This window comes from Gobio gobio (genome assembly GCF_949357685.1).
Source record: "Gobio gobio genome assembly, chromosome: 18".
NCBI lineage: Eukaryota > Metazoa > Chordata > Actinopteri > Cypriniformes > Gobionidae > Gobio > Gobio gobio.
The window spans coordinates 18,428,086-18,455,380 of record NC_137111.1 but is presented as its reverse complement, the minus strand read 5'-3'; the positions used below and the strand labels follow the sequence as shown (position 1 = coordinate 18,455,380).

General features: G+C 37.2%; 1 protein-coding gene across 1 annotated transcript in view; it reads right to left on the bottom strand.

Annotated features, from left to right (window-relative positions):
• Nucleotides 1-21,267, bottom strand: part of loxl4 (lysyl oxidase-like 4) — a gene marked incomplete at both ends in the record, with an annotated part of 36,414 nt that extends 15,147 nt beyond the window's left edge. The window contains 7 exons of the mRNA XM_079842978.1: nt 102-256; nt 5,490-5,670; nt 6,783-6,996; nt 7,120-7,158; nt 17,494-17,708; nt 18,408-18,733; nt 20,973-21,267. Of these exons, the coding sequence (XP_079699104.1) occupies nt 102-256; nt 5,490-5,670; nt 6,783-6,996; nt 7,120-7,158; nt 17,494-17,708; nt 18,408-18,733; nt 20,973-21,267 (1,425 nt within the window). The remainder of the gene's footprint in view (nt 1-101; nt 257-5,489; nt 5,671-6,782; nt 6,997-7,119; nt 7,159-17,493; nt 17,709-18,407; nt 18,734-20,972) is intronic.
• Between the last annotated feature and the right edge of the window lie 6,028 nt (nt 21,268-27,295).

The following is a 27,295-nucleotide window of genomic DNA, read 5'->3' as shown; positions in this document are numbered from 1 at the left end:
GACAAAGTACACTTTAAGTGTCCAAATATTTTATGGGGCTACTGTGCAGATAACATGACTGATATGAGCTATCTGAATTATATTGTGATCGTTTTGCTCACCGTGGTGTCCATGCCTGTCTTAGGAACATAGCACTTGACAGAAGCATCCTGGCTGTGTTTGAATGTCCAGGGAGGGACTTCCTGGAAGTAACAATTTAAAATGGTGCGCTCTGTGCCAGTGCACTGCACTGAGTTCATGTGGATTGGCCCCGTCCCTGTAGAACAAACAAACAGTAAATGTCACTGGGGGAATAACAAGTTAAAAGACTCAAATATAAAACAAAATAATAAACACCAGGCCTGTTTGAGTTCTTTCTGCCATAGAGAACATTAGATACTTTCTAACCGACCCATTCCAGAAATTGCCTGGGGAAAAAAACGTAACTGACCAACTGCCATCTGTCACTTTCTCAAACTAACCTTTGATCTTCACTGATGCAAATCTACGAAGGATCGTTATTGAGTAACTGAATCATTTATTGTTATATAAATAAATAAAAAAATAAAGAACATTTTATAGAAAATGTTGTAGATGGATTTATTCTTATGAGCAGTGTTTAGGGTTAACGCATTACAAGTAACGTGAGTAATCTGATTATGTAATCAGATTACTTTTTTCAGATTACTTTTTACTTTTACTAGTAATGTCTTTGCTGCTAACCTTTGATGATCCAATTCAACCACACTAAAAAGCTAAACTTATTTTCGATAAACAAATATTTTTGTTTTTATTGGTGAAGTGTTGAATTTATTGTCCTATTCTTCTGCAATCCAGAATGGCAGCATATAAATATTTGAGTTGCGCTCTCTACTGTACAGGCATGAATTTGCATTTCCTTTAACCTGAGGCTTATTTCATTTCACTTTTGATGTGAAAGGGCCTTTACATTTGCCAAAAATTTATAACAAATAAGCAAGCCCAACCCAGGTGAGAAAAAGTAACACAAAAAGTAACTAAGTAAAACAATTAGTTACTTTTTAGGGATTAACGCAATATTGTAACGCATTACTTATAAAAGTAACTTTCCCCAAAATGGGGACGTTCTAAATGAAAGCAAAATTCCTCGTCACACACCAGAGGGCCACACACGAGTCTGATCAGATTCAGAGGTGTGCGTTTGTTTGTGTAAAATCATTATCATATCACATTCTTGAGGTTCTATGGAGATAAAAAGCTTGATAAAAAGTCTCAGATGTCACAGTTCATTTCCCGTTTTGTTTACTGTTACGTAAAAGCCACAAAAATCAGAGCCCAATGTGAGCAGCAGTGTGCTAAAACTTCAGATATGAATCTCACAAGCATGAGAAATCCACTACACAGCATAAATATATTTCAGAGCAACATTAGTGTAAGAGTAATTATAGTTTTCCCCATCTCAGAAATACATGCTGTGGAAATTCAGGGTAAATGAAGTAGAAAGCTGTATGAACAGTGATTATGTGCTACTGCGCTGCTCCCGGCTAAGTTTGGTGATCGTACTGATCAAAAAGACAGATTTCGAACCGAGCAATGAAATAATGACCAGCTGTTTAGTGTTGAAGAAAAAATGATAGAGCCCAAAAGCAAACACAGCAGCCTATTTGGCTGCGTTTCTGGGAAGCAAATTGCTAGAAATTGGCTGAAAACCATGACGTTTAATATGGAAATGTTCCCTCACAGAGAATATTACATATAATCAAGGTTTTAAGCAAAGATTGGAGACCAAGAGTAGAATAGTCATTGAAAAACCCTGTCTGGGGTTACTAAGATTTTAAATGTTTTTTTTTTGTTTGTTTTTTTTTAATAAGCCTCTTACAGCCAAGGCTACATTTATTTGATCAAAAAAAAATAATATTGGCTGTTTCCTATTTTACTATACTTGAATTTTCAGAATCATTACACCATTACACATAATCCTCCAGATTTTTTTCTAACTAATATGCTGATTTGGTGCTCAAAATACATTTATTGTTATTATTATCAGTGCTGAAAACAGTTGTGCTGCTTAATATTTTTTTGTGGACAAAAATGTGAACATTACATGAACATTTATAAATGTGTTTACGGTTACTATTGATGAATTTATTGCGTTCTTGCTGAAAAAACAAAAACAAAATCTCAGCATGAATACTAAAACAGTTTATGCATAAAAAGGCAAGTAAATGACAGGAAAATAGAAGCAAAGATCAAGTATTCCAGAAGTGGCCGATGGAAAGGGAGCGGTTCTGTGACTGACTGCAGTGAATAGTTTCACTAGAGTGTGGTTTACGCAAAATGGACATTTTCTTCTCCCTAAAATAAAACAACATATATATTCCGCATTAATGGTGTTTTCCTTTCATGGAATGACTATAATCCCTATTTTAAGAGCAGATTAAATGGCTATATAAGAAATATTTCTCTTAGCCAAGTGCATGTCAGCATCAGTTCAAAGCCAGAGGAAAAACTCAGTGTGTACTGCATACAAAAATAGTCTCACCTACGTTTTGCCTGGTCCGTGAGGGTGAACGTGACTTGAAATCTCTTGTCTATAGTGCTGACTGAAGTAAAACAGCTGATAGAGCATTCAAACAAATCTCAAAAACATGAAGTCATCGAGGGACTTGAGAAATGCTTACTTTCATCTTACTGGGAGGTCAGACTTAGAGAACGCCTCAACAGATTGTGTTGCTTCACGCTGCATTGGCCTTAAAAAATCTACATTATCATACAGAGTTCATGCTAACTCACCATAAAACCATTTCTGAACAAAAAAATCCACAGACAGAATGTGCTCCACAATGCAGCCACAATGACATCCCATTTTCAAACTTGTTTGTAGATTAAAGGGATAGTTCACCCCAAAATGAGAGTGAGTAAATGATGACAGAATTTTCATCTTTGGGTGAACGATCCTTTTATGTTATATTAACCGTCTGGAAAACCAGGCAGTGCAAAGAACACTGTACCAACACCATTATTCAGGATCATTTCTAAATGTGGTAACCACAGTCTGGTACATGTAGCCCATCTCAACAGATTTCCTATTTTTACCGCCTGTCCCAAACAGTCCAGCTCTGTTCTGTCATTGAAACGCTAATTTGTGTCTCTTTTCACTCACTATATGTTTTTGTGGCCTCGGCTGCACTGGGGAAATTATACACAACAACTAAATACCTAAAGACCTCAATGCTATGGATGGACAGAAATCATAAGCTTTGATCTCAAGTAGTCCTACATTTAAATGGATGAATTCAAAACTCAGCAAGTGGAGTCACTTTCTAAAATAATCTTCTGCCAATGAAGGGTGATAAAGAATATTTAACATTAAACTGTAATTTATATTATTTGTTATATTTAAAATGTATGCATTTTTGTCTTGAAATATCATATGCTCACAGTGGCTGCATTTATTTAATCAAAAATACAGTAAAACAGTAATATTGTATTACATTATTTTCTACTTTAATATATTTTAAATTTTATTAGTAGCATTTTTATTATTATTATTATAAATGTTGAAAACAGCTGTGCTGCTTAATATTTTTGTGGAAACCATGATCAAAAAAAATCTGGATTCTTTTGTGAATAGAAAGTTCAAAGGAACAGCATTTCTTTGAAATAGAAATCTTTTGTAACATTACAAAAGTCTTCACTGTCACTTTTGATCAATTGAATGCATCCTTGCTGAATACATAAACAAACATCTTATTGACCCAAAACCTTTGAACAGTAGTGTACATTAGATTACTGTTGCTGTATATACACCTCACCGCTAGACGCTGCTAAAATGTTCACAGTGCACCTTTAAGTAAGCTTGAAATATCAGATATGTTCCTGATTATGAGTATCTGCATTTTTTTGTAGTCCACTGTAGTGTGTTTTTAGTCAAATCTGCCTTAGGTACAGATGTAAAGTTCAAGTATAAAAATTAATACCTAAATAGGAACAAAGTAGTATACCTAAAGTGAACAAAATAATATATAAATAGTAAACTATAAGTATGATGTTAAATTCAATTAAAGAAAACTTGCAACTGATAGTTTACTGAGAGTATACTTCAAAGTGTACTTTCATAAAATAAAATATGTGCTTAAAATAAGTATTATACCAGTAAACTGTCATTATACCTATAAGTTCACTAGTTACAGTACAAACGAAAAACTTAGTTGTAAACTAGATGTGTACTCAAAGTTTACTACTGTTACACTTAAAGTATACTCTAAAAATATACTTGTATACACTAAAAAGTGGGCCAATTTAGTCCCAAGTAGTATTGAAATAGTACACTTACAAGTATACAACTAGTACACTGATAGTATGCTTACTATACAAAGTATACTTAAAATATACTTTACTTAAGTATACTTAATAAAATAAACTTGAAGTATACTTATTTTTTGCAAGGGTACTATTCTATACGCAAATAATCATGTATGGAATATTTAAAATTAATTGAAAAAACGTATTTAAGTTCTGCCACTTAACAGGTATTTGCTTTTAATTTAATTGTAAAGGTGCAGTTCCTAAAAACAAAGTGATCAGCCAATAACAGGCAAGTAACACATTATAAAGCTTATTTGTACTTACAGAATTTGGCACTTGGTGAGTGTTAAATGAAAAACCTTGATTGCATTATTTTCAGAAGATGGAAATGCATGGTCAACCTAATGCAGGTTCATTTCAAGTGTCTGTACTTTCATATGAGTCACTACTGGTGCATTACAGCTTATATTTTAAAGTAACAGACCCCTAAAATTATCATAATCCATAAATCAACATTTCATCCTTTCATTTCTTTGAATGGTGGCACCTGATAAAACATCATTTACGAGTTAAACGTCATTTCACTTCATATCTTAAAAAAAACTTTCCAAAATTAGTGGCTGTGTTTTTCATCAGTGCGATATCTGGAAGTCTTCAATAAATTGCTACTGTCATCACTCCGACGAGATGGGATAATTGCTCTGCCAAAGGGAAAAGATGCCGCTTGTAATACAGATCGGCGTTGAGTTTTGTCTCACTCAGCTAAAGTAAACTCACATGCAGAGGCACAGAAAGTTCAGGGAAAGTTCCTCGGCTTATAGAATCGCCATTGCCTTACATTCATGTTTTGCACCTGGAGAGAGTGATATTGCTTAATGTAAGACATCCTCATGTTACGCCATAGACTGCTTTCATATTCAGCTGCAGACAGGCGTATCCCACAGATAAGCAGAGCTTTCAAAATTAATCTCAGACTCAGACTACTGTGAAATCCTGTGCCAAACTCAATATAATAATAACCACGTTTGTAGTTATGAATCACCTTCTTCCCAAAAACACCATATTGGCAGATTCAAGGAACAGTTCATCCAAAAATGACAATTCTGTCACTTACTTACCCTAATGTAGTTCGAACTGGGATCAAAATAAGGGTAAGTAAATAATAACAAAATGTTTTTTTTTTTCTTTTTTGGTCAACAAGCTACAACTACTGTAATTCTCACCTTGACCCATGTATGCTCCGGTAAGAGCCTCTTTGGCAGAGCCAAAGCCCAGCTCTCTGCACACCACGCTGGCTGAGATACGGTCCCACAGGTGGTCAACCACAGTTCCCCATTTTCCCTCACGCAGAACCTCGACTCTGCCTTCTCCCAGACGTGCCCCTGCCTTCAGGCGCACTGACAGCTATGAGAGGAGAAAAAAAGATGGGCAAGGTTACTTTCAGGAAATCACATTTTTCCACCTCAGGCCCAAAGTACCAGGGTTATTATAACCACATAGACATTTGAGGACCACCAATGAGACATCCTTCCCAAATCTTCAGATTAGTGGTCAACAAATATGTTTTTTCTTCAATGGCGGATTCTAATAGCCCCAACCCTAAATATCTGTTTAACCCATGACATTTCACCCATGACAAAACAATTTATTGTACACTACAATTGTACACGTTTTTGAATGTCTAACCTCTCATTAGGTTGCATTTATTTGATGAAAAATACAGTAAAACTGTAACATTATAGTGAAATATTTTTTTTATAATTTAGCATAACTGTTTGCTAAAATGTAATTTATTCCTGTGTTGGTAAAGCAGAATATTCAGCATCATTAATCTAGTCACATGATCCTTCAAAAATCATTCTAATATGCTTATTATTAATGTTGAAAACAACTGTGCTGCTTAATATTTAAAATGTAACCTTTTAAACAGTATTGTATATGCCAGTTGTTTCATTCAAGACATCAGGGTTGAAAATAATAGGTTTGTAGATCAGAGCAAAAAAAGCAAAAATCAACACTAAGCAATTAGCACACTTGTGCAGAGGAAAATTTAAAGCATTGTTGAAAGCATGATATTTTAATTTAAATAATGGCATAATGAGGGTTGAATTAGATTATAGTAATTATTAGTGTTATTTAGTGATTTATATATATATATATATATATATTGGTAACACTTTTAGTTTAGTGTCCAATTTTCACTATTAACTAGTTAATAAAGCACATATTAATGCCTTATTCTGAATGACCTTATTCTATCCCTTAATCCTAACCAATGCCTAAACTTAACAACTACCTTACTAACCATTAATAAGGAGTAATTAGGAGTTTATTGAGGCAAAAGATGTAGTTAATAGTTAGTTAGATAGTGAGAATTGGACCCTAATCTAAAGTGTGACCATATTTTTATATATATACACACATATTTTTTGCTGTCCAGACTTTCAAAAACCGGTTAAAAGGATAAAAACCATCGGAATATAACCTGTATCATTGCTGTCAGTTTTAAGGATTACCTGCACAGGGTGAGGCGCCTGGGGTCTGCCAGAGGACATACGAGCAAATTGTGGTCCTGGGACACAGCGGGCCACAGCATGGCGACCGTTTTTACAGGGGGCGGGACTTCGAGGGATTGACAGCTGGGCGTGGCACTCCGCCAGGCTGGGCTCTGTACCCAGACAATGTAATTTCTCAACCCAGAATCCCTTTTTCCTGGTCATCTGACTCAATCTAGGAGACATCATAGTGCACAAGAGCATTAGTATATGAAGAGTTAAATTAAGAGTAATAAGATAAGCAATATGCTTAAGTGTGCATGTAGATATTCGGCAAAGAAGAGTAAACTGAATTCACCTGGTTGTTGAATCCTTGACTTTTTTATCCCATATTTTCCTGTAAATAGAAAACAAAATATATAGAAAAAAATCTAAACAATTATGCAATTTATTATGCTGTTAATAATATAAAAATAATATTAATAATATAAAAAAAATATTACACTGGGAAAAAGGCTAAATAAATGTACAGAAAGCCATAAACCACACAAGATTTTGTCGTTATACAGGCACTTAGAGTAACAACTCCCTATTCCAGGTCTTGACCGGTTCATTACCATTCGTGTCTTTATTTAAACTACTTTAAAGATTCATCTGTTTACATTGCTGTTATAATAATAAAATGTATGGCCCACAGACACAGACATCAAAGCACATATGTTTTAACTTAATATACCACTAAACTGGCTTTCAAATATGTACATTCTATAAACAGATATTTCCACTGGCATTTTGGTATCCTGAAATGGGCACAGTAAGACTTCCCAAAAAACAAACTGAGACAAACTTATAATCAGAATGAGAGAGAGAGAGAAAGAGAGAGAGAAAGAGAGAAAGAGAGAAGAGAGAGAGAGAGAGAGAGAGAGAGAGAGAGAGAGAGAGAGAGAGAGAGAGAGAGAGAGAGAGAGAGAGAGAGAGAGAGAGAGAGAGAGAGAGAGAGAGAGAGAGAGAGAGAGAGAGAGAGAGAGAGAGATTCACCCATGAACACCTGCCCTCTAATGCTCCTGTCATCAGAGTGACACATTATATAAATCACTGTCATCATCCACCATCTGTCCAGCTAAATGTGGTATTTATTACAGTTTCGGGGTGGTAACCCGAAGGATTTTACTCTGATTTTGCTGAATCTGAACTACAGACATTAAATTGTTTATCTACTAAAAGTATGCTTAAGTCTACTTAAATAAGGACTTTCAAAATATGTAAATTCAATACAGATTTAATAGACTCCTTTTCCTGACGTCTTAACAAATGAAATTCAAGAGAGAATATCAGTCAACACAGGAAAGAAACTAAAGTCAAATACTGTGTGCAATCTCCAGTTTAATGACCTCATTAAATGTTCTGGATGTTTCTACCATATGACACTCTGTAGCAGAGTAACACTCTAGTAACTCTGGTCTACAGCTACAGAACTCCATCTTAAAAATGATCCTTTACAGCTGGCATTCAAATAAATAAATACATTATTGTATATATTAAGTTGGCCTTATACATATCAAATGTACTGCTCTGAACACGAAGAGATACTTTGGACAATAACTTTGGTCTTTTTTTCTTACAGTTGCTGGCACTGAAATACCCACCTGCTCATGTAATTAGTCCAAGAGTTCCACCCTTGGTTTACTGCTGAACCAAGAAAACTTAATGATAGAGAGAGCTGGTCTGTTTGGAGACAACAATCATGCCACTGTTTTAAGCATTAGTCTATACACATACACACAAAACTCTTTCTCTCTCACTACATCATAGTCATGCTGTTCAAGCATTTATTTAAGCAATAGGGCACTCAAATATAGTACAGCTAAACGACTAATCTCTACAGTTATGACATAATACAATACAAGGATGCAAGTTTTCGTGAATATACTATAATATATGCTACTATGATATATACTGTAGTGGAAGTGATGGAACACCTGGATTCTATGATTTGGAGTGGTGTGTGTGTGTATATATGTATATATGTATATATGTATATGTATATGTATATGTATATGTATATGTATATATATATATATATATATATATATATATATATATATATATATATATATATATATATATATATATATATATATATATATATATATACATATATACACACACACACCACTCCAAATCATAGAATCCAGGTGTTCCATCACTTCCACTACAGTATATATCATAGTAGCATATATTATAGTATATTATATATATATATACCTACCTCCAAATCATAGAATTCAGGTGTTCCAATCACTTCCATGGCCAAAAATCAAGCACCTAAGCATGCAGACTGCTTCTACAAACATTTGTGAAAGATTGGGTCGCTCTCAGGAGCTCAGTGAATTCAAGCGTGGTACTGTGATAGGTTGCCACCTGTGCAATAAGTCCATTTGTGAAATTTCCTCTCTACTAAATATTCTACGGTCAACTGTTAGTGGTATTATAACAAAGTGGAAGCAATTGGGAACAACAGCCACAAAGTGGTAGGTCACGTAAAATCACAGAGCGGGGTCAGCACATGTTAAGGCGCACTGTGCGCAGAAGTTGGCAACTTTCTGCAGAGTCAATAGCTACAGACCTCCAAACTTCGTGTGGCCTTAGCTCAAGAACAGTGCGTAGAGAGCTTCATGGAATGGGTTTCCATGGCCAAGCAACTGCATCCAAGCCTTACATCACCAAGTGCAATGCAAAGCGTCGGATGCAGTGGTGTAAAGCCCGCCACCACTGGACTCTAGAGCAGTGGAGACATGTTATGTGGAGTAATGAATCACGCTTCTCTGTCTGGCAATTTGATGGACGAGTCGGGGTTTGGCAGTTGCCAGGCGAACGGTACTTGCCTGACTGCATTGTGCCAAGTGTAAAGTTTGGTGGAGAGAGATTATGGTGTGGGGTTGTTTTTCAGAGGTCGGGATTGGCCCCTTAGTTCCAGTGAAAGGAACTCTTAATGCTTCAGCATACCAAGACATTTTGGACAATTTCATGCTCCCAACTTTGTGGGAACAGTTTGGGGATGATCCCTTCCAGTTCCAACATGAACTGCAAGAACAAAGCAAGGTCCATAAAGACATGAATAAGTGAGTTTGGTGTGGAGGAACTTGACTGTCCTGACCTCAACCCGATAGATGGATTAGACTGGAGGGATGGATTAGAGAGGAGACTGCGAGCCAGGCCTTCTCATCCAACATCAGTGTCTGACCTCACAAATGCGCTTCTAGAAGAATGGTCAAAAAATTCCCATAAACGCACTCCTAAACCTTGTGGAAAGCCTTCCCAGAAGAGTTGAAGCTGTCACAGCTGCAAGGGGTGGGTCAACTCCATATTAAACCCAACGGATTAAGAATGGGATGTCATTAAAGTTCATGTGTATGTAAAGGAAGACGTCCCAAAACTTTTGGCAATATAGTGTATATATACAGTATATATATATAGCCGCGTTTCCACCGCGGGAACTTTCCCCAGGAACTAGGGACTTTGGGGTGGTACTCCTTGTTTTTCGACTGCAGGAACCGAGGTCTAAATAAAGTTCTGGGTAAAGATTTTCCCCTCAAAACTTTTTCAAAGTTCAGGAACTTTCGGGGGTGGGACTTGGGCGTTGAACATGCTGATTGGTTAAGCTCACGCAGCATTTTATATGAACCTAAAAGTCTGTTGCGGTGCGTGCACTAAGAGTCGTTTGCTATTCAAATCAACAATGGAGTTTAAAAAATACGACTGATGGACCGACAACAAGGTTCAGGCTTTATTACGTTTATTTGCGGAGGACGAAATCCAGTGGGCTCTGGAAAGTCACGCACAGTCCTACGTCACCGGACTAATCTTCAGGGTACTTTAGACCGTGATGGAAACGAAGACAGCAGGTCTGAGGGAAAAAGAGTTCCTGGGGAAAAAGTTCTTGGGACAAATTTTTCCGGGTTATTTCGGTGGAAACGGGGCTTATAGTATATATAAGTGTAAAACTTAGGATACATAAATATCCTTAGCAATTATTTCCTATGTGCAGGTTATAAATTCTGGCCATCGCCTTTCATTAGGTGAAAAATTATTTTGCCTCATCCTGTACAATATACAGTATATGATATAATACAACATATAAATAATACAAAATTATGACAAATCTCTCACACCACACCACTGAATGTCAAATGTCTAAACTTGAGCATAGATGCTGATTATGGTGCTTGAACCTCAAAGGTGATTCTCAATGGACTAAAAATTTGTTTAAAATAAGTTTAAAGCCTGCAATTAAATGACACTGAGCCAAATATTACAGTACAAACTCCATAGGATTTTTCTTTCGGAACACAGTCTGACTGGGGCACTGCTTTAGACTGAAAGGACAAAATCTGAACCATTATGCATTTCGTTTCTTGAGATGCTCGTCTAAGGATATTTGAGCCTAAACTGTGGTTTAAGTCTTTCAATTTCCTCGGTGACACAGAGTGTGTCCTGCTGACACAGCAGCCAAAGGGCGCAGCTATAATTGTAATCTGCCTTTCCCTTACTCGCCAGAAAAGTGGAAATCTTCTGAGGGGCTCAACATTTAATTACAGCATCTTCAGCGGACGATCCAGAAGAAGCAGTGTCAGGGCGGGGTGGCTCGCGATCTCTGAGACGCTGAGTGGGAGTGTGAGGGATCGCTCTTCAGTACATCTGCCAAGTCTGGTGCTCTTTGGAGACAAAATGCACGTACTACATGGTGAGGTCAGGTACTGGGCATGCTCACAGACGAGAAAGAGCCAAATGGAGATTCCCTAGGACGTAAACCACAAAAGCCACAGCTAGCTCTAAAAGCTCTAATTTAAGTTCAAACAGCATCTTCGAGTTGCAGTTTGTGGCATGTCTTTGAGTCATGCATAAACAAAAGCATGCTTAGGTGTTCCTGTGACCTCAAGATTAGGATTCTCGGGAAAAAGGGCACAAAGCCTAAAACAAAGATAGCAAAAAAAACTGTCAACTGTCTTATCTGCTGGGTAAGAATTTGCTTTTTCAGAGCATAAAAAAATAGAAAATTGCTCAACGCTCATGCACATTTATCAGGACATATTGTTGTGCAACAGCAGACAGACCTTAGAGGAATCATCAGAAGAAAGCATGTACAACACTTATAACGCCCCAGCACAAACCTAAAAAAGCTTGGAGGCCGCAGACCCATAAGAATAAGGTGGTGCTTTTTATAATGAGCACATGGGACAACATGCCAGCACGGCCAAAGTCCATTCAGACGATGGGAATGAAATAGCTGTGAGTGTGGTAACTCAAAAAAATGCCTCTGAACCACAACAGCGTCCTATAAGAGGAGCAAAATAAGGCAACAATGAAAATGAAGTGAAAACATGAACGAGAACAACAGGTAGTAACTGTTAGGCAACCTATTTCAAACCAAATGATTAACTAACCTAAGAAAACCTGCTCAGAGTAAGATGGAATTACTCCTCCAGGGTTTTTCCTGGGTCAAAAATGGTCTTCGGTGGTGTCTGACAGACATGGTCATCCACACACACAGTAAAAAAGTACCCTACCCACGTGATCTGTGAGCGCAATACTGACAATACATTTAAAATAAATGCAAAGAAACCGTTTGTAATTTTTGCTTATCTTATTTTGACATCTGATATTATGTATGATCTCTACCTTGATGTTTGTTTCTTTTGATCCTCATTTTTTACACTTTTTACTGATAATTGTTTTGGTATAATCATATCAATATTAAAAAGTAGCATTAAAAAATGTACAAATAGCCTAATTTTCTACCATATACAATTTTGTAAAATTATCAGCTAGCTAACAACTTTGTTCTGGTCTCACCTAACTCCAGTCTACACTAAATTATATTTCACTGCACATTGTCAACATAAATAAGCTGAATGACTGTGGATGATTAAACTAATTCCTACTATCCGCTCTTGCTAAATGGGGTAAGCATACTTGTGTTCTCGTTTCAGATGTTCTGAGTAAATGAATAAACTGATTCGTTCGTTCAGTGTGGGACGGATCAGTTGTTCTAACCAGTCGCTAAAATGATTCGATTCAAAGGAGTCATTGGTTCGCGAATCGTACATTAGCAGGCGCTTTGCGTGCGAATCCCGTCTGTTAGAACATCGCGAAAGATTTGTCAATACAGAATACACTTCATAACAGAATATAATGTTTTCCCGTTTATTGAAACTTATGTTTATGTCAGCTGGTCAGAGAAAAATCAATGTTTTTTGAGCGCAGTTCACACTCAGCGGGAATTCAAGGAAAAAAAATATCCGAATGCGGCACGTGCAACATGGATTCGGTCTTCCGACCTTTTGATTTTGATTAATATGTGAAATATGAACCAATATGTGAAATATGAGAAGACATCGACAGAAAGAGAGAGCGGTCGCGCGGGGGAGGAGCTCTGCTCGTTCTCTGTCACTCATTTAACACTGCCATATCACACGTGCAACAGTCATCTATTCTACACTCATAAATCACAATAACTCATCAAATAAGGCTTTGGCGGGCCAAAAATTTGTCTTGGCGGCCGCCAAAAAATTTTCAGTGCAGGAAAAACCCTGTCCTCATGAAATAAAATGTGTTTGTGCTGTAGACAAATAAGAAGGTTGGTAGGTATGAAGGTAAAAAAGGAAGGAAGGGAAGAAAATAAGTAGGGAGGTAGGCAAAAACTGTAGATACAGTGGATAGGTGGATAAGTGGTTAGGGTAAAAAGGTAGGTAGGTAAATAAAAAGGTAGATATGTAGCAAGTTGGTAAATGATAGGTAGTTAACCAAGAAGGTAGGTAGGTAGTAGGGTAAGAATATAAGTAGGAAGGAAGATAGGTGGATAAGTAGTTAGGTAGGTAAAAAAGGTAGGTAGTTAAGTAGGAGTGTAAAAAAAAAGGTAGGTAGGTGGTTGACTAAGTAGGCAGGTAGGTAGACAACTAGGATATTAAGAAGATATGTAGGTAAGTAAATGCTAGGTAGTTGACTAAGTAGGTAGATAACTAAGATAGTAAAAAGCCTATAACATATGGCAAAGGGACTTCCAATGAAATCTAGCCTTCTGGCTAATTTGGGTACATTTACAGTCATGAATGTTGATTAATGTACACTGTCCCTTCAAAAAAATAATAATAAAGATTGGTAGGTCGGTAACGCGATTGCAGGAGACGAAAATAAGTAGGCAGGCAGATAGATAATGTGTATAGGTGGATAAGTAGTTAGTAAGTAAAAATGTAGGTATAGGTATGTAGACAGGAAGGTTAAAAAATTGGGTTGCTATTTAGGCAAAATACCTTTATCACACTTCGTATTTCCAGTAAGTGAAGCAGTGTATCGCTACTTCCGGTACTATCGCAATGCAATCAAAACTAATGTGGCTGAATCCTCTCGCCGGTGTTACTGCAGTGCAGCGATCCAACTGCTCTATTTCTAAACAACGACGCCCTTACCATAGTTTTCACGATTTCCCAAAACAATACGAATTGAGGAAGGCATGGGTGAGACTGATGCGGCGGGATGAAGGTCCTTCTTTTAAAATAATACGCGGGACTACGTTTATGTGCAGTAGGTCTATGCATTTCCAAACTGAGGATGTTTACATCTCATATCTTCAACCTGCTGAAATGTTCCCTTTCAAATGTGCATTCTGAATAATAAATACATTTATTTCCCAACTAACCAGTCGCATTCCAGTGCTCGTCTTCTTATTAACAGTGTTTTTCTCTTACTGATCATATTTCATACCTGTTGAATTTATATTTTTAAATGAATTTGACTGATAAACACCCTTACGAAAATTAACCATGGTTTTATAATAGTAAAAATGTAGTAACCATGTGTTTTTTTCCTTCGCGGATTGATTACCATTTGTATTAGTTTTACTACAAATACCATGGTTAAACTATGATTTGATTTGTAGTAAAACCATGGTTAACTTTGGTAAAACTAGTATTAAAAATGCGCAGTTTCTCCCTTAAAGAAATGTAACGATGTTAAACATGTAATTTAATCTTAAACAGTAGCGCGTTGACAGCGCGAAGAATTTTGGCATAAATGTCTGAATTACATATAGTGAAATGATTGTCAATGAAAAATTACACAGAATAATGACTAAATATTTAATAGAAATAAATAAATATCATGTCACTATTTAGACGAGCACTGACACCGCGTAGTGAAATAATCACGTATGTTTACGAGACTCTGCTTTTATTGGATTAAAAAAACTACAAGTTCTTTTGAATTTGGAAAATCCTGAATCATCAGAATATCTCTTCTCCAGTCTCTGAAAATTTTCGGAATTCTAGGTCAACAAGGTGTTAACGGCACACAAGAATCAATACACTGCTTTGCACTTCCAGTAATCAATTCCGCTATGATAACAGTCTACTAGGTAAATTATAGGTAGTTATCCAAGTAGGCAGGTAGGAGAGGAAGAAAATACATGGGATGGTAGGTGGGTAAGTACAGAAAGTAGGTTGGTGGATATGTGGTTAAGTAACATAGGTAAAAAAGTAGGAAGGTAAAAAGATAGGTAGGCAAGTAGGTGAATGATAGGCTGACTAATTAGGTAAGATAGGGTTAGGGTTAGGGTGGACTAACTCAATGACAGTAAACTAATACTGGAATGGTAAAAAGATAGATAGGTAGGTAATTAGGTAAGTAGCTAGCAGGGGAAGACAATTTGTCACAAATACTATAGATAGGCGAAAAAGTAGTTTAGGTTGGTAAAAAGGTAGGTATGTTGATGGGTAGATAATATGTAGGTAGGTAAAGACAACAAAAATGAGCACATAATTGCCCCAAGAAATTAACATTTTCTGAAAAGAGCAGTAACTGAACTCGTCTTCTCTGATTCTGTATTTATACCACGTCACATCCTTCCTGATCTCACTCAACGGACTCCCAGTAGTGGCCAGAATTTTAAAGTTCTAACGCCGACTTTCAGGATTACCACTGGAACAGTTCCCCCCTACCCTCAACTCAATACTACAAATATATGATCCCTCCTGCCCGCTCAGGTCACTGAATGAGCATCGTCTTGTTTTTCCCTCACATCGAGGCAAAAAGTCACTTTCCAAAACCTTCTCTCTCTCTGTTCCTCTCTGGTGGAATGAGCTGCCAACCTCCAACCGAACTTCTGAGACTTCTGAGAACATCACATCTTTTAGGAAGCACCTCTTCCTGTCTGTAGGCATCTAGCTCCAGTAGACTAGCATTCACAGTACCATCACTGTTATATGTATTTAAACCCATTACACAGATAGAGCTCTTGAACCTGTATAATGGCCTTTTAGAATAAGAGCTAAAGGTGAAATACTGCCCAGAAACTCCCACCATTAATCTGCTGTTTACATAATCAAAAGCTAAAAAAAAGAAATACAACACTGTGACAGTACAGCTTGGCTGGCAACACTGTTCAGGGAAACAATATGCGAGAAGGCAGGAGAAAGTCAAGAGTGACAATGTCAATAAAATCATTAAACAAACCCGAAACTCTTTCTCCAACATCAGACACTTTGAAGGCTTTAAACTGATGTCCCTTTCCAATAACAATCAGCAGGAATATTAGACTTCTTACTTAAATCTAAGCGTTCAGAACAGACCGTTCATTTCAGTAACACCGGGGTCCAGATAGCATCAGTACGTTTGAAAGATCTTTTAATCATCGCTTAAGTGCTCAGGTTTGTGAAAGGTGCCTGGGGAACAGAGATAAGGGAAACAGACGTGCTATTCCAACCAACAGAGGAGGTGAATCTTTCACTTTCCACTACATGCAGAGACAAACATCTTTTTTTGTGCTAAGAAATGAGCTTTTTCAACATGCAATATCATCCTCTCTACATCGTGTGTGGTCCAACAAACATAGAAAATCCAAAACCAACAAAACAAGGGGGAAAAGAATAAAGATAAGATCCCTTGAAGAACAGTTACCAGTGTCTCTATATTTTTTCTTAAATTATAGGCTATTGAAATTTAAAATATTAAGGTTATTGAGGATCTTTTCATATATATATATATAGTACTTATGTCAAATATTTTTATTCAGCAATGATGCATTTAATTGATCAACAGTGACAGCAAAGACAATTATAATAACTTTCTACTCATCAAAGGACCCTGTAAAATATTATAATAAAAATGTATTAGAATGATTTCTGAAGGATCACGTGAAGACTGGAGTAATGATGTAAAAATTCAGCTTTGCCAGCACAGGAATAAATGACATTTTAAAACAGTTATTCTAAATTGTAATAATATTTCACAATATTACTCTTTTTATTGTCTTTTTTTTTGTATCAAATAAATGCAGCCTTGGCGAGCATAGAAGACTTCATTCAAAAACCTAACAGACCCTAAACTTTAGAATCATCAAGTATTTAACCTAATTTCACCTGTATTTACCCTTACTTAAAAAGCATGTAAAAATAAAAATCTTGCTGGCTGCTACAGTTCTGCAACGTGTAAGCCAGACAGTCTTTTCCTGTCCAAGTGGGCAGTTTTTGGACAGAATTTGCTGCAGTCTGGACCAGATTTTATGCTGTTAGTCAAAAGTCTGGGAAACCATACCATAATGAAATTTACAAAACTAACATTAGCCAATAACATTGAATTAGCACTACATGTTGGGTTTTAATATAATACTAATTATCTCATAACCAAAACCGCAGAGACTAATGCCAGCGGACATTTTCATTAGAAGTGCAGGACTCACTTGTAGGTGTTCATGTTGGGCTGCTCCGCGTCAGGAAAGCCAAGCATCCCACACACAACTCTGCTGCTATTCAGACTCCATCCTTTATCACACACCTGTCTCCATCTCCCAGCATGCTTTACTTCCACCACACCCTCCGTGACAAGAGTGCGCCTCTTTGTAACCATCAAGACTGGCTTGAGTCGGACTTCTTCAATCCTCACCCTACTGGCAGACTAGAGGAAGATTGAAAACACATTTTTTTTCATGAACATACCTGCAATGGGAATAGTTTGCCCAACAATGAAACATCTGCCACTGTTTACCCTCATATTGATCCATGGTGAACGTGATTTCATCAATTACATGTTCCTGCATTAAAATCTTTGAACAGCATTCCAATCAACCAATCAGATTTGAGGGACAAGTTTACAGTTTATGTCAAGTTTAGGCTTACAACCAGGGTTAGGTGCTTCTACATCAGCGTTATTTAGTTATCATTTCCCTGATTTTAGGGATAACTTTTGGGTAGGGTTAGGTTTACGGTGGGGATATGGTTAGGACAACATTTTCAGACAGGAGTGTTGTTCCAGGATCAACAAAATATGTCTTACTTGACAAAATAATGGTCCAAACTCTGTGATCTTTGTATGTGTCATGCATAAAAATAGCTGAAAGGTACTATAAAAGTATTGAAAAAGTGGTCAAATGCAACTAGGGCACTATATTCTAAGTTTTTTAAAGGGTATTCTTTAAAAAGTATGATTATGTGTTTAGAATGACATGAAGATGAATAAATGCTTTATTTAAATTTTCAACTAAATCTAAATTTAAAGAAAATGCAGATGAGATTACTTCTGAATTAAAACGTCACGGTCAGGTTTCGGTTTAGAGTTAACCATAAGTGTTTCAGATCAACTGCAATCTCTGTTTACCGGATTATGAAACTGCTGTCTGGAGAATTGATCCAATCTGGTATGATCCTGGGAATGTCCATTGCCTTGCCTGAGATGTGCGTCTGTTCTTGAACTGGAGTAAATGTCCTGCCAACGGTTCGAGGTGACTGCGTTTGGTCTGAGAGCGATGGTGTGTCCTCTTCTGGTGACTCCAGGATGCACTTGGTCCAGCCTTCTTTCTGGACTACAGACCACCCCAAGATCCTCAGTGTGTTTGCAGTCATGAACACCCCACCCATTCGACTTGCAGTCTTTCAGAGTTTTCTCTGTTCCTTCACACCTCACGTTATCCATCCAAATGGGGCCTGTGGCAGATGTTACAGGTTACAAAAGCACTAGATGAATAAAACATTAAAGTACCCTTATTAAGCTTTTCAGATATTACCTTTCATGTAGTGTAAAATATAGCTGGTTGTAAATGAAAAATGTCTTGCAAAGTTTCAAAGATCAAAGTTTCAAAGATTTCAAAGATCAAAGACAAATGGAGTTATTGTCTCCCAAAAAAAATGAACCAGAATGCAATCCAGAAAGAATCTTAGGCCCTGTTTACACCTGGTATTAAGATGCGTTTGGTCTATCGGATCACAAGTAGACTAGTGAGACATTCCTGTTGACACCTGTTGTTTTAATCAGTCTTTTTTGTCCACTTTCAACCACTTTTGTCCTGATTTCTTTGAGGGGAAGTATGGCCAGGTAAATGTATGGACTATGGACTGGAAAAACACAGAGAGCGTTGCTTTCGTTTCTGCTCTTAGCCACGCTAATTTGTCCCAGGAACTTTTTTCCCCCCAGACCTGTTGCTGTCTGCATTTCCATCACGGTCTAATATACCGTGAAGATTAGGCAAATTAGTCCGTTGACATAGGTCTGTGCACGACTTTCCAGTTCCCGCTGGGTTTCGTCATCCGCATATAAGCTGAACCTTGTCGTCTATCCATCTGTCGTATTTTTTTAAACACCATTGTTGATTTGAATAGCAAACAACTTTTGCACACACTGCAACAGACCACAAAATGGTGGTTGAAATAAAATGCTGTGTGGAGTCAACCAATCAGCATGTTCAGCGCCAAAGTCCCACCCCCGAAAGTTCCTAAAAAGTACTACCTCACGAACAGGGACTTTCTAAACTTCATTTAGACCCTGGATCCTGCGGTCGAAACACACCGAGTACCAACCAAAGTTCCTGCGGTGGAAACGCAGCTAAAGTTTCAATCCCTTCTGGCTAGCGCACTTCCCTTAATGTTTAACCATTAGTCGCTTTTTTTGTGGCTGTTCGAACACATTCGACATGAGCATCTACACTACGAAGGCAGTCTGACCAAATGCGGTTTCAACTTTGGAAGTGGTTGCAAGTGGACTAGCTCAAAACGTTTTAGACCCCGTTTACACCTGTATTTAACGCATTAGACTTGTGATCTGATCGACCAAAATGCATCTTAATACCAGTTGTAAACAGGGCGTTACTTCCTACACAAACCTACGTAAGTTTTATAACAAATTTGCATAATGCCAGCCTGCAAATAACATCTAGTTTGACCTGCCCTCAAGCATTGTAGTTGTTGCTGAGGCTTGGAAAAATTTGGTTCAACATGTAAAAAAAAAATGTTTTCTGTGCTGAGAAAGCAAATCCACTTTGCATGCACTTCCAAAGGATGAGGACTTAGACTCGAATTGATGCGGTTAAACCGATGCCATCACTACAGGCATCATTATATGGTAATATTTTGTTTCCGACATGTGATGTAAGCAGTTCACAATAGACTGGGTCATCCGACCAATCAGAGTAGACTAGGCCCTCGGAAAGGAGGGGTTTAGAGACACCGGACCCTTGATTGAACCATTTCAGACACTGTGAGAAAAAAAAAGGTGATGCTGCAATGTATATTAAGAGAAAAATAACATAATACATAAGTAGCTTATAAAGCAAAAGTCTGCAGACTTCATGTAGGCTACACAATACTTCTTTAATATGTGAAAGAAGTGTCACCAACAAAAGCATTACAAAAGAGCTCTGGTGAAGCTGTCTGAACGGTTTGTTTTAGTTTTAATGACAACGTTGTCTTGCCAACTAAGTGTTATACATGCTTTGGGTTAGTGGCTGTCTTTATAGCTGCCTTAAAGTGAAATTACAGGGAGCGATTTGGGCGATGTAAAGAACAGTAGCTCTGTACACTTGCACTAGTGAAAAACAGCTATTTTAAACAGCAATCATACACAATTGCGTTCAAGTCTTTCACATAATCCACAGTAAAATTTGAAAATAACAGAGATTATAACTCTTAAACCCCAGCTATTCAGACAGCAAGTGTTTAAAATACTTAAAGGGATAGTTCACCTAAAAACTCAAATTTGGAGCATGGCGTCATTTTTATTGTATGGAAAAGAGCAGCACTGACATTCTGCTAAACATCTACCAAATAAAGAAAGTCATACAGGTTTGGGGACAACAGTGAAGGTGAGTAAATGATGATAGAATCTTAATTTTTGAGTCAAAAGAGATTCATAACCCACATTCCATGTATTTTAATAGAGAAATTCACTCACCCTCTCCCTCTCCGTACTTGGCACTGTGCGCCCATGTTATGCCACTTTGGAAACCCAGTTCCCTGCAAACCACATTAGCGAGTTTAATGTCGACCTCGTCATCACAAACGGTGCCCCAAGTCCCGTTGTGCAGGACTTCAACGCGTCCCTCGTTTTCTCCGTGGCCGATACCTGCCAGTCGCACTTTGGTAGCGGGAGCACGCCGTGACCGGCCGGGCGATTCGGGACGTGCGTCCGTGTACAATAAGAGGAGCGCGATGGGAAGAACACACAAGGGACAGATGGCCCGAATCATGATTGCACACAGGTGAGGCTTCTGGAATAGGAAATAACAGGGGTCCTTGTTACTAAATCAACTACTAAATGAAATGAACAGTAATTTAAAAGTTGCACTGAGTAAGTGATAAGAGATAAATTGAGTAGTATTCGACTGGTCATGTGATCTCAACATGGCAGCCTCCATGAGGTGACCCACTACATGTAAAATAAATTGCTTTTAATAAGCTACTGGTATCACTGGAGTCTTTGTCTGAACAAATTTTGCAAAAGCGATTTTTAAAGAGGTGTAACTAAGTCCGCTAACTCTCTTAAGATAATATAGGAAATACTAAGTCTAATAGGGTCTAGGCCACATTTCACTTCTACGCCAAAAGAACATTTACAAATTATATTTTGTATAAAGAATCTTTTTTGAAGACCATTAGGATTTTTGCACTATGATAACTAATCTAAACTAACAAAATAAAATTAAAATACATTTTATGAAGTAGCATCCCAAAAGACACACTATACACTATATGCACTTGCACACTATGAACTTATGCTGCCTTCATATGCAATCAGAATTATCGTAAAAGTTGACATGAATGCCCTCTCAAGTCATTTTTTCCACTGGGAAGCTCTGGGATCATTTTAATACCCAAATTCACGAGTTGGGCGGGCCATAAACTTTAAACATGGCGGAGAGGAGACGGATTGCTGCTGTGACTGATATTCTTCATTCATTTTTTCCACAACAGCTACATCGCCTTGTCTTGTCATTAAAGTAGTGTATATTTACATATATGAATAACTATTTGAAGCATACTCCATGTTTTATACACAGAAAATAGCCTGAATATGACCAAAATTAATTGTCAGCCAGCTGACTCTCTAGATAGCATGGCGTATGTTTATATGGTTGTCAATGAATGGGATGCTAAATATCATTTTGGCTTTAATACGATTTTACCAATAAATAAATAAAGAATAAACCTGGTGTCCTCCATGATTTCTGTTCTTTCCGACAACAAAGCCTTTGAATGCGACTAACTCGTAATCACAACTTTAGAAGTGGGAAGTAGGAAATTTCCAATAACAAGTAGAGGCCATGTAGTGAATGAATTTAATAAGGATTTTCTAATTTTATATTTTGTCAATCAACATCGGAGTCTAATAGCCCCTCCCCCTCCGCTACGTAACTAAATCTGCGACAGTTGAATGCGTGAAGAGTCCAACATTCAACCCGTAGTTTTTTGGGTTAATTATGTGCACCATCCGGGTATTTAAAGTGCACTTTTTCTTTGTTTGAACAAACTATTTATACTATTACACACTCTTTATACTACTACATTATAATGTAGTAATGTAGCACTTTTAATATCCCAAATATTATTCCTGATTTCCTTCTTTTACCTTCTTTTTTTCAGTTAATTATGACTCAGACATGCTCTTAACAGGTTTTGTGAAGTATATGTGAAATATTTCACCCAACAGATTTTGCATTAGGGCATTCGATGGATGGACGAAAAGTTTAGAGGTCTATATAGGCCTAAGTAGCAACATGATTTGAAGTATCCAAACAACAAACAGGAATAATAAGCTATTATTTATCAATATATACACATATATATATATATATATATATATATATATATATATATATATATATATATATATATATATATATATATATATATATATATATGGAGACACATAATTTGAGATACAAATAGATATCAATGTACAAAACATATTTCAACTTCATTCCAGTAAGTGGCCAGAATTCAAGGACTTAATTCATGAATCAATAAATAAACCCAACTATGACATAAAGCATGCACTAAGAGAAGAAGAAGAGAGAGAGATAGAGAACACATATTCAATCATATCAGTAGGAGCCTAAGAGTTAAAAGTCAATTTTCACTCACCTGGCAGCCACACGTAAGTCACGTCAGTCACGGACTGGAGGAAAATGAATGAAGGAGAGAGTTGAACATACACTCTGTCCCTCTCCTCCCCCTCTCTCTCTCTCTCTCCCTCCATCACTTCTACATCCCTCCCACAGATTTCTCCATCTTTATCTCAACGTGTTTCACATCAATGCCTCTCCAGCAGAATTTTTTTTTTTTAGCCGTTGTTCGCTTTGTAGTACTTTTGCACTAAATTTAATACAGTGCATACATACATATTAGAACCTTTTAAAAGGTAAATTTTCATATGTACCATTTATGTACTAATATGTATACTTTTGGAACCAATATGTACTTTTGAGGTACTTATATGTTCTCTTTAGGTACAAAGGTGCATCTTTTAAAAGGGTACCACCCCAGTGAGAGCTTTTGTACTTTTTTTTCTGAGATTGTATACGTGTGTGTGTGTGTGTGTGTGTGTGTGTGTGTGTGTGTGTGTGTGTGTGTGTGTGTGTGTGTGTGTGTGTGTGTGTGTGTGTGTGTGTGTGTGTGTGTGTGTGTGTGTGTGTGTGTGTGGCCTGATAAACCCTACATTATGGGTGCAAAATGTTCCCACAAAGATGGTAGTATCCAAAATCTTTGTCCTTGTGGGGACATTTTTTGGTCCCCATGAGGAAAACGGTTTATAAATCATACTAAGTGATGTTTTTTTGAAAATGCAAAAATGCAGAAAGTTTTCTGTGATGGGTAGGTTTAGGCGTAGGGTTAGGTTTAGGGCATAGAATATACAGTTTGTAAAGTATAAAAATCATTATGTCTATGGAAAGTCCCCATAAAACATGAAAATGTATGTGTGTGTGTGTGTGTTCAATTAATTATTCTAAAATGCTTGATATACTAAACCTATTTTTCATAAAGGTTTTGTAATTATTTGACTATAGCGATTATGTTTGTTATAGTGCATATGCATGTTGCTTTTAAGGCTCATCTGAACTTCATTCAATTATACTTTCATATAAAAAAAAAAAAACACCATTTTCTATTATCCTTTGACACTGCATTTTAAACTTCTTATGGCCAACTTTGTAACATGAAGCCACAGGAAGATCTCGAGTCTTGAATAACTCCATATGTCACGATTCCAAGTAACTAAAAGAAGCTGCATAACCACATAGTAGATGTTTCTTCAGTGAGGTGACCACAAACCTCACTCCCGAAAAAGGCAAGACATCCCTCTTTTTAAACCACAGTAAGGATTGTCTTAAATATCTCAAGACTCGTTTTTACCTCATCCATACTTCGTTTGGTCACTCGATAAAACAAACAGCACCGGACGGCTACTTGTTTTTATTTGTACATACTTTAAATGTTTACATGTCTGTGAGCTTTATGAGAGAAAAGTGTGTGACCAAATTAGCATGTTCTGTTGATAGTGTATTTCAGTTTTAACAAACCTCAGAAGGACGGTTTTAGATTCACAGGCATATTTCTAGCAAATCACATCCATAACTGTTCACAAGGTGGGCTGCACCTCAGCAACAATTACCGTAACTTCCATGCACGGATTTAGAAACAAACAAGAGGAATTTTAAAACGTCCGGAGGGAAAAATGCCCTACCATCTTGAGAAAATATTTAACAATTTCCTTAATTACCTAACCTCTGTTCACATATTCGCTGTCAATTGAAAACTAGCAATTTAGTTGTTTTTGTGCCAGAGTTGGTGTGATTGTGTGCTTGAATGCAGGTCCTTCCCACTGGGTAAACCAAGACAGGAAAGAGCTGCTAATCAAAGAGAAATCTTGCCAAATGACCAGAAGAGAGAGAAAAAAGAGCCAAAAATATACATCCAGCACCTCAAATCAACAAGATTGCTATTTCTACCTATATACATATACATTATATGTGACTCATGGGTGGCATACACTGGCGGCCAAAAGTTTGGACACACCAACTCATTCCTTATTATTATGTTTTTCCTCACTTTATAATAAAGGTAAAGTTATAAAAACTATTAAATAACACAAAATTAATTATGTTATGATTTTAAAAATAATAATTATATTTTAGCTTTCTGTCGCCAATAGGGGTGTAATGGTACACGTATTCGTACCGAACCGTATCGATACAGGACTTCCGGTTAGTGATGCAAAGTCCGATTAATTTCCGTGAACCGGTTCTTTTCGGACAGTTCGGCAATGATGTCACTATGCATTTCTTTTACGCTTTTTTATGCATTTGTCAGTGTCATGTTATATCAAGGAAATATTCAAATAAAGTAATCTGTGTCAATGCATATTGAAACAATCGAATGGCCTTTCACTCACTTAACTCATTCGTTTCTCTTTTAGTCGGATGCACTACTTCGGCTTTTTCGTCTTGCGTCATCAAACCGGAACTAAAGTTCGATTCAGTCCGATTAGTGAACCGGCTCGACCGGTTACTTGCTGAGAACTGTTTCAAAAGAACGATTCGTTCAAGAACCGAACATTACTACTTCCGGTACAGTGCACGTGTGCAATCTTTAACAGTTGGCTTGTTTTACGCGCGAAACATACTTCAATCGGAGTTACTATATGAACCATAGACTGTAAAAAAATATGGATGTATTGTCCGTGACGTCACCCATAGGATTCTGATGAGCCGTTCTGAAGCGCAAAGTATGGACGAGATGGCCGTTGCTATCTTGGCAGCGTGTCATCGCGCGTCACTCCCGGATAACAGAAAATGGGCAAAACGGCGGGACGTGGGCGGAGCTGAAATGAGGCGATGACTAACAGACAGCAGATAAATGGCTATCCACCTGTCACTCGAAGTAGCCATGCCCTTAATTATGCAGAACTTTAATGCTTTATATAATGTAAACGAATGAGTTACAAAAAAATTCACCCCCCTCACAGTTGTCATGAAGGGCAAAATTAGCCGTATAGACCAAAACCACAATTTGTACCAGGCTGTAAACATGTTTTAATCTGCTGTAAAGTTGGGCATTTTAACATGGGGCTCAATGAGATTCTGCTCACTTCTGGAGCCTGTCCCTAGCGGCCAGTCGATGAATTGCAGTATATGTCACTTCCCATGGGCGTCACTAGGCCCTTTTTAGGGGGGCTTATAATTAACAAACAAGAAATATTAACAAAGCCGTTTTCTTCCAATTAGGCCTAAGATTAATAGTAATGAATGTGTGCATATTATAAATTAATAATTCCATTTGTAGCTCTCAGTAAATAAAAAAGTTCAGCTTTTTTCAGCTTGTATTGGGCATAAGATTAGTAGCTAATGCATGTGTGCATATTGTGAATTAATTTTAATAAATTTAGTTACCTAGCTTTCCTGTTAGCCTTCGATAATGATTGATTCATAAAACATAAATATCCGTTACACATGTTTACTTTCTTCACTGACAAAAATGGAAAAACTTTATCAGTCATATCTGCCCACTGACATGGTTTTCAAGCTATTGTTATTTATTTTTTTGGCGTTCAGAACATCTTAAATTCACATTTGTAGATCATAGAAATCAAAATTTTCTCGAGGGGCCATGCCCCCGAAACGAAATAATAAACAGCCAATATCCTAATATGCATACTAATAAGCTACTAGTTAATAGTGAGAATTGGACCCTAAACTAAAGTCTTACCAATTTTTTTTCATACCCTCACTGGGGGCTGAGCCCCCCTAAAATGAAAATCCTAGAATCGCCCGTCACTTCCGTATTGGCTTCAAGAGAAACTGCGGGAGGTTGCCGCTTGATATGAACATGTTAAGTATTCTGTCCATTTTATCATGAAATCCAAATGATAAATGCCGTTTTGACGCTCTTTAATTTGACGTGACTGATCATGGAATAGGCGCATCAGTTCAAGTGGCAGCGCGGCGCGAGTGAACACGATCATCTTTCTAGTCAAAGAAAAAACATAAATCAACAATTGAAGGTATGTTGAGGATACATTACACTTACTGAAATGTATCATATGTCGTGTAATCGTTCAGTCAGTGTTTCAATGGCGGAATGACATCAATAAAACAGCTTGTAAACAATCGGTCTTTGTCAGGTGACCTCACACTCGTGATAACCGAAGTGCATTATGGGCGGAGCCGCCATTTGTAAGGTATCAATGCTGTGGGGTTCTGTTGTTAGAGAGTTGTTTTT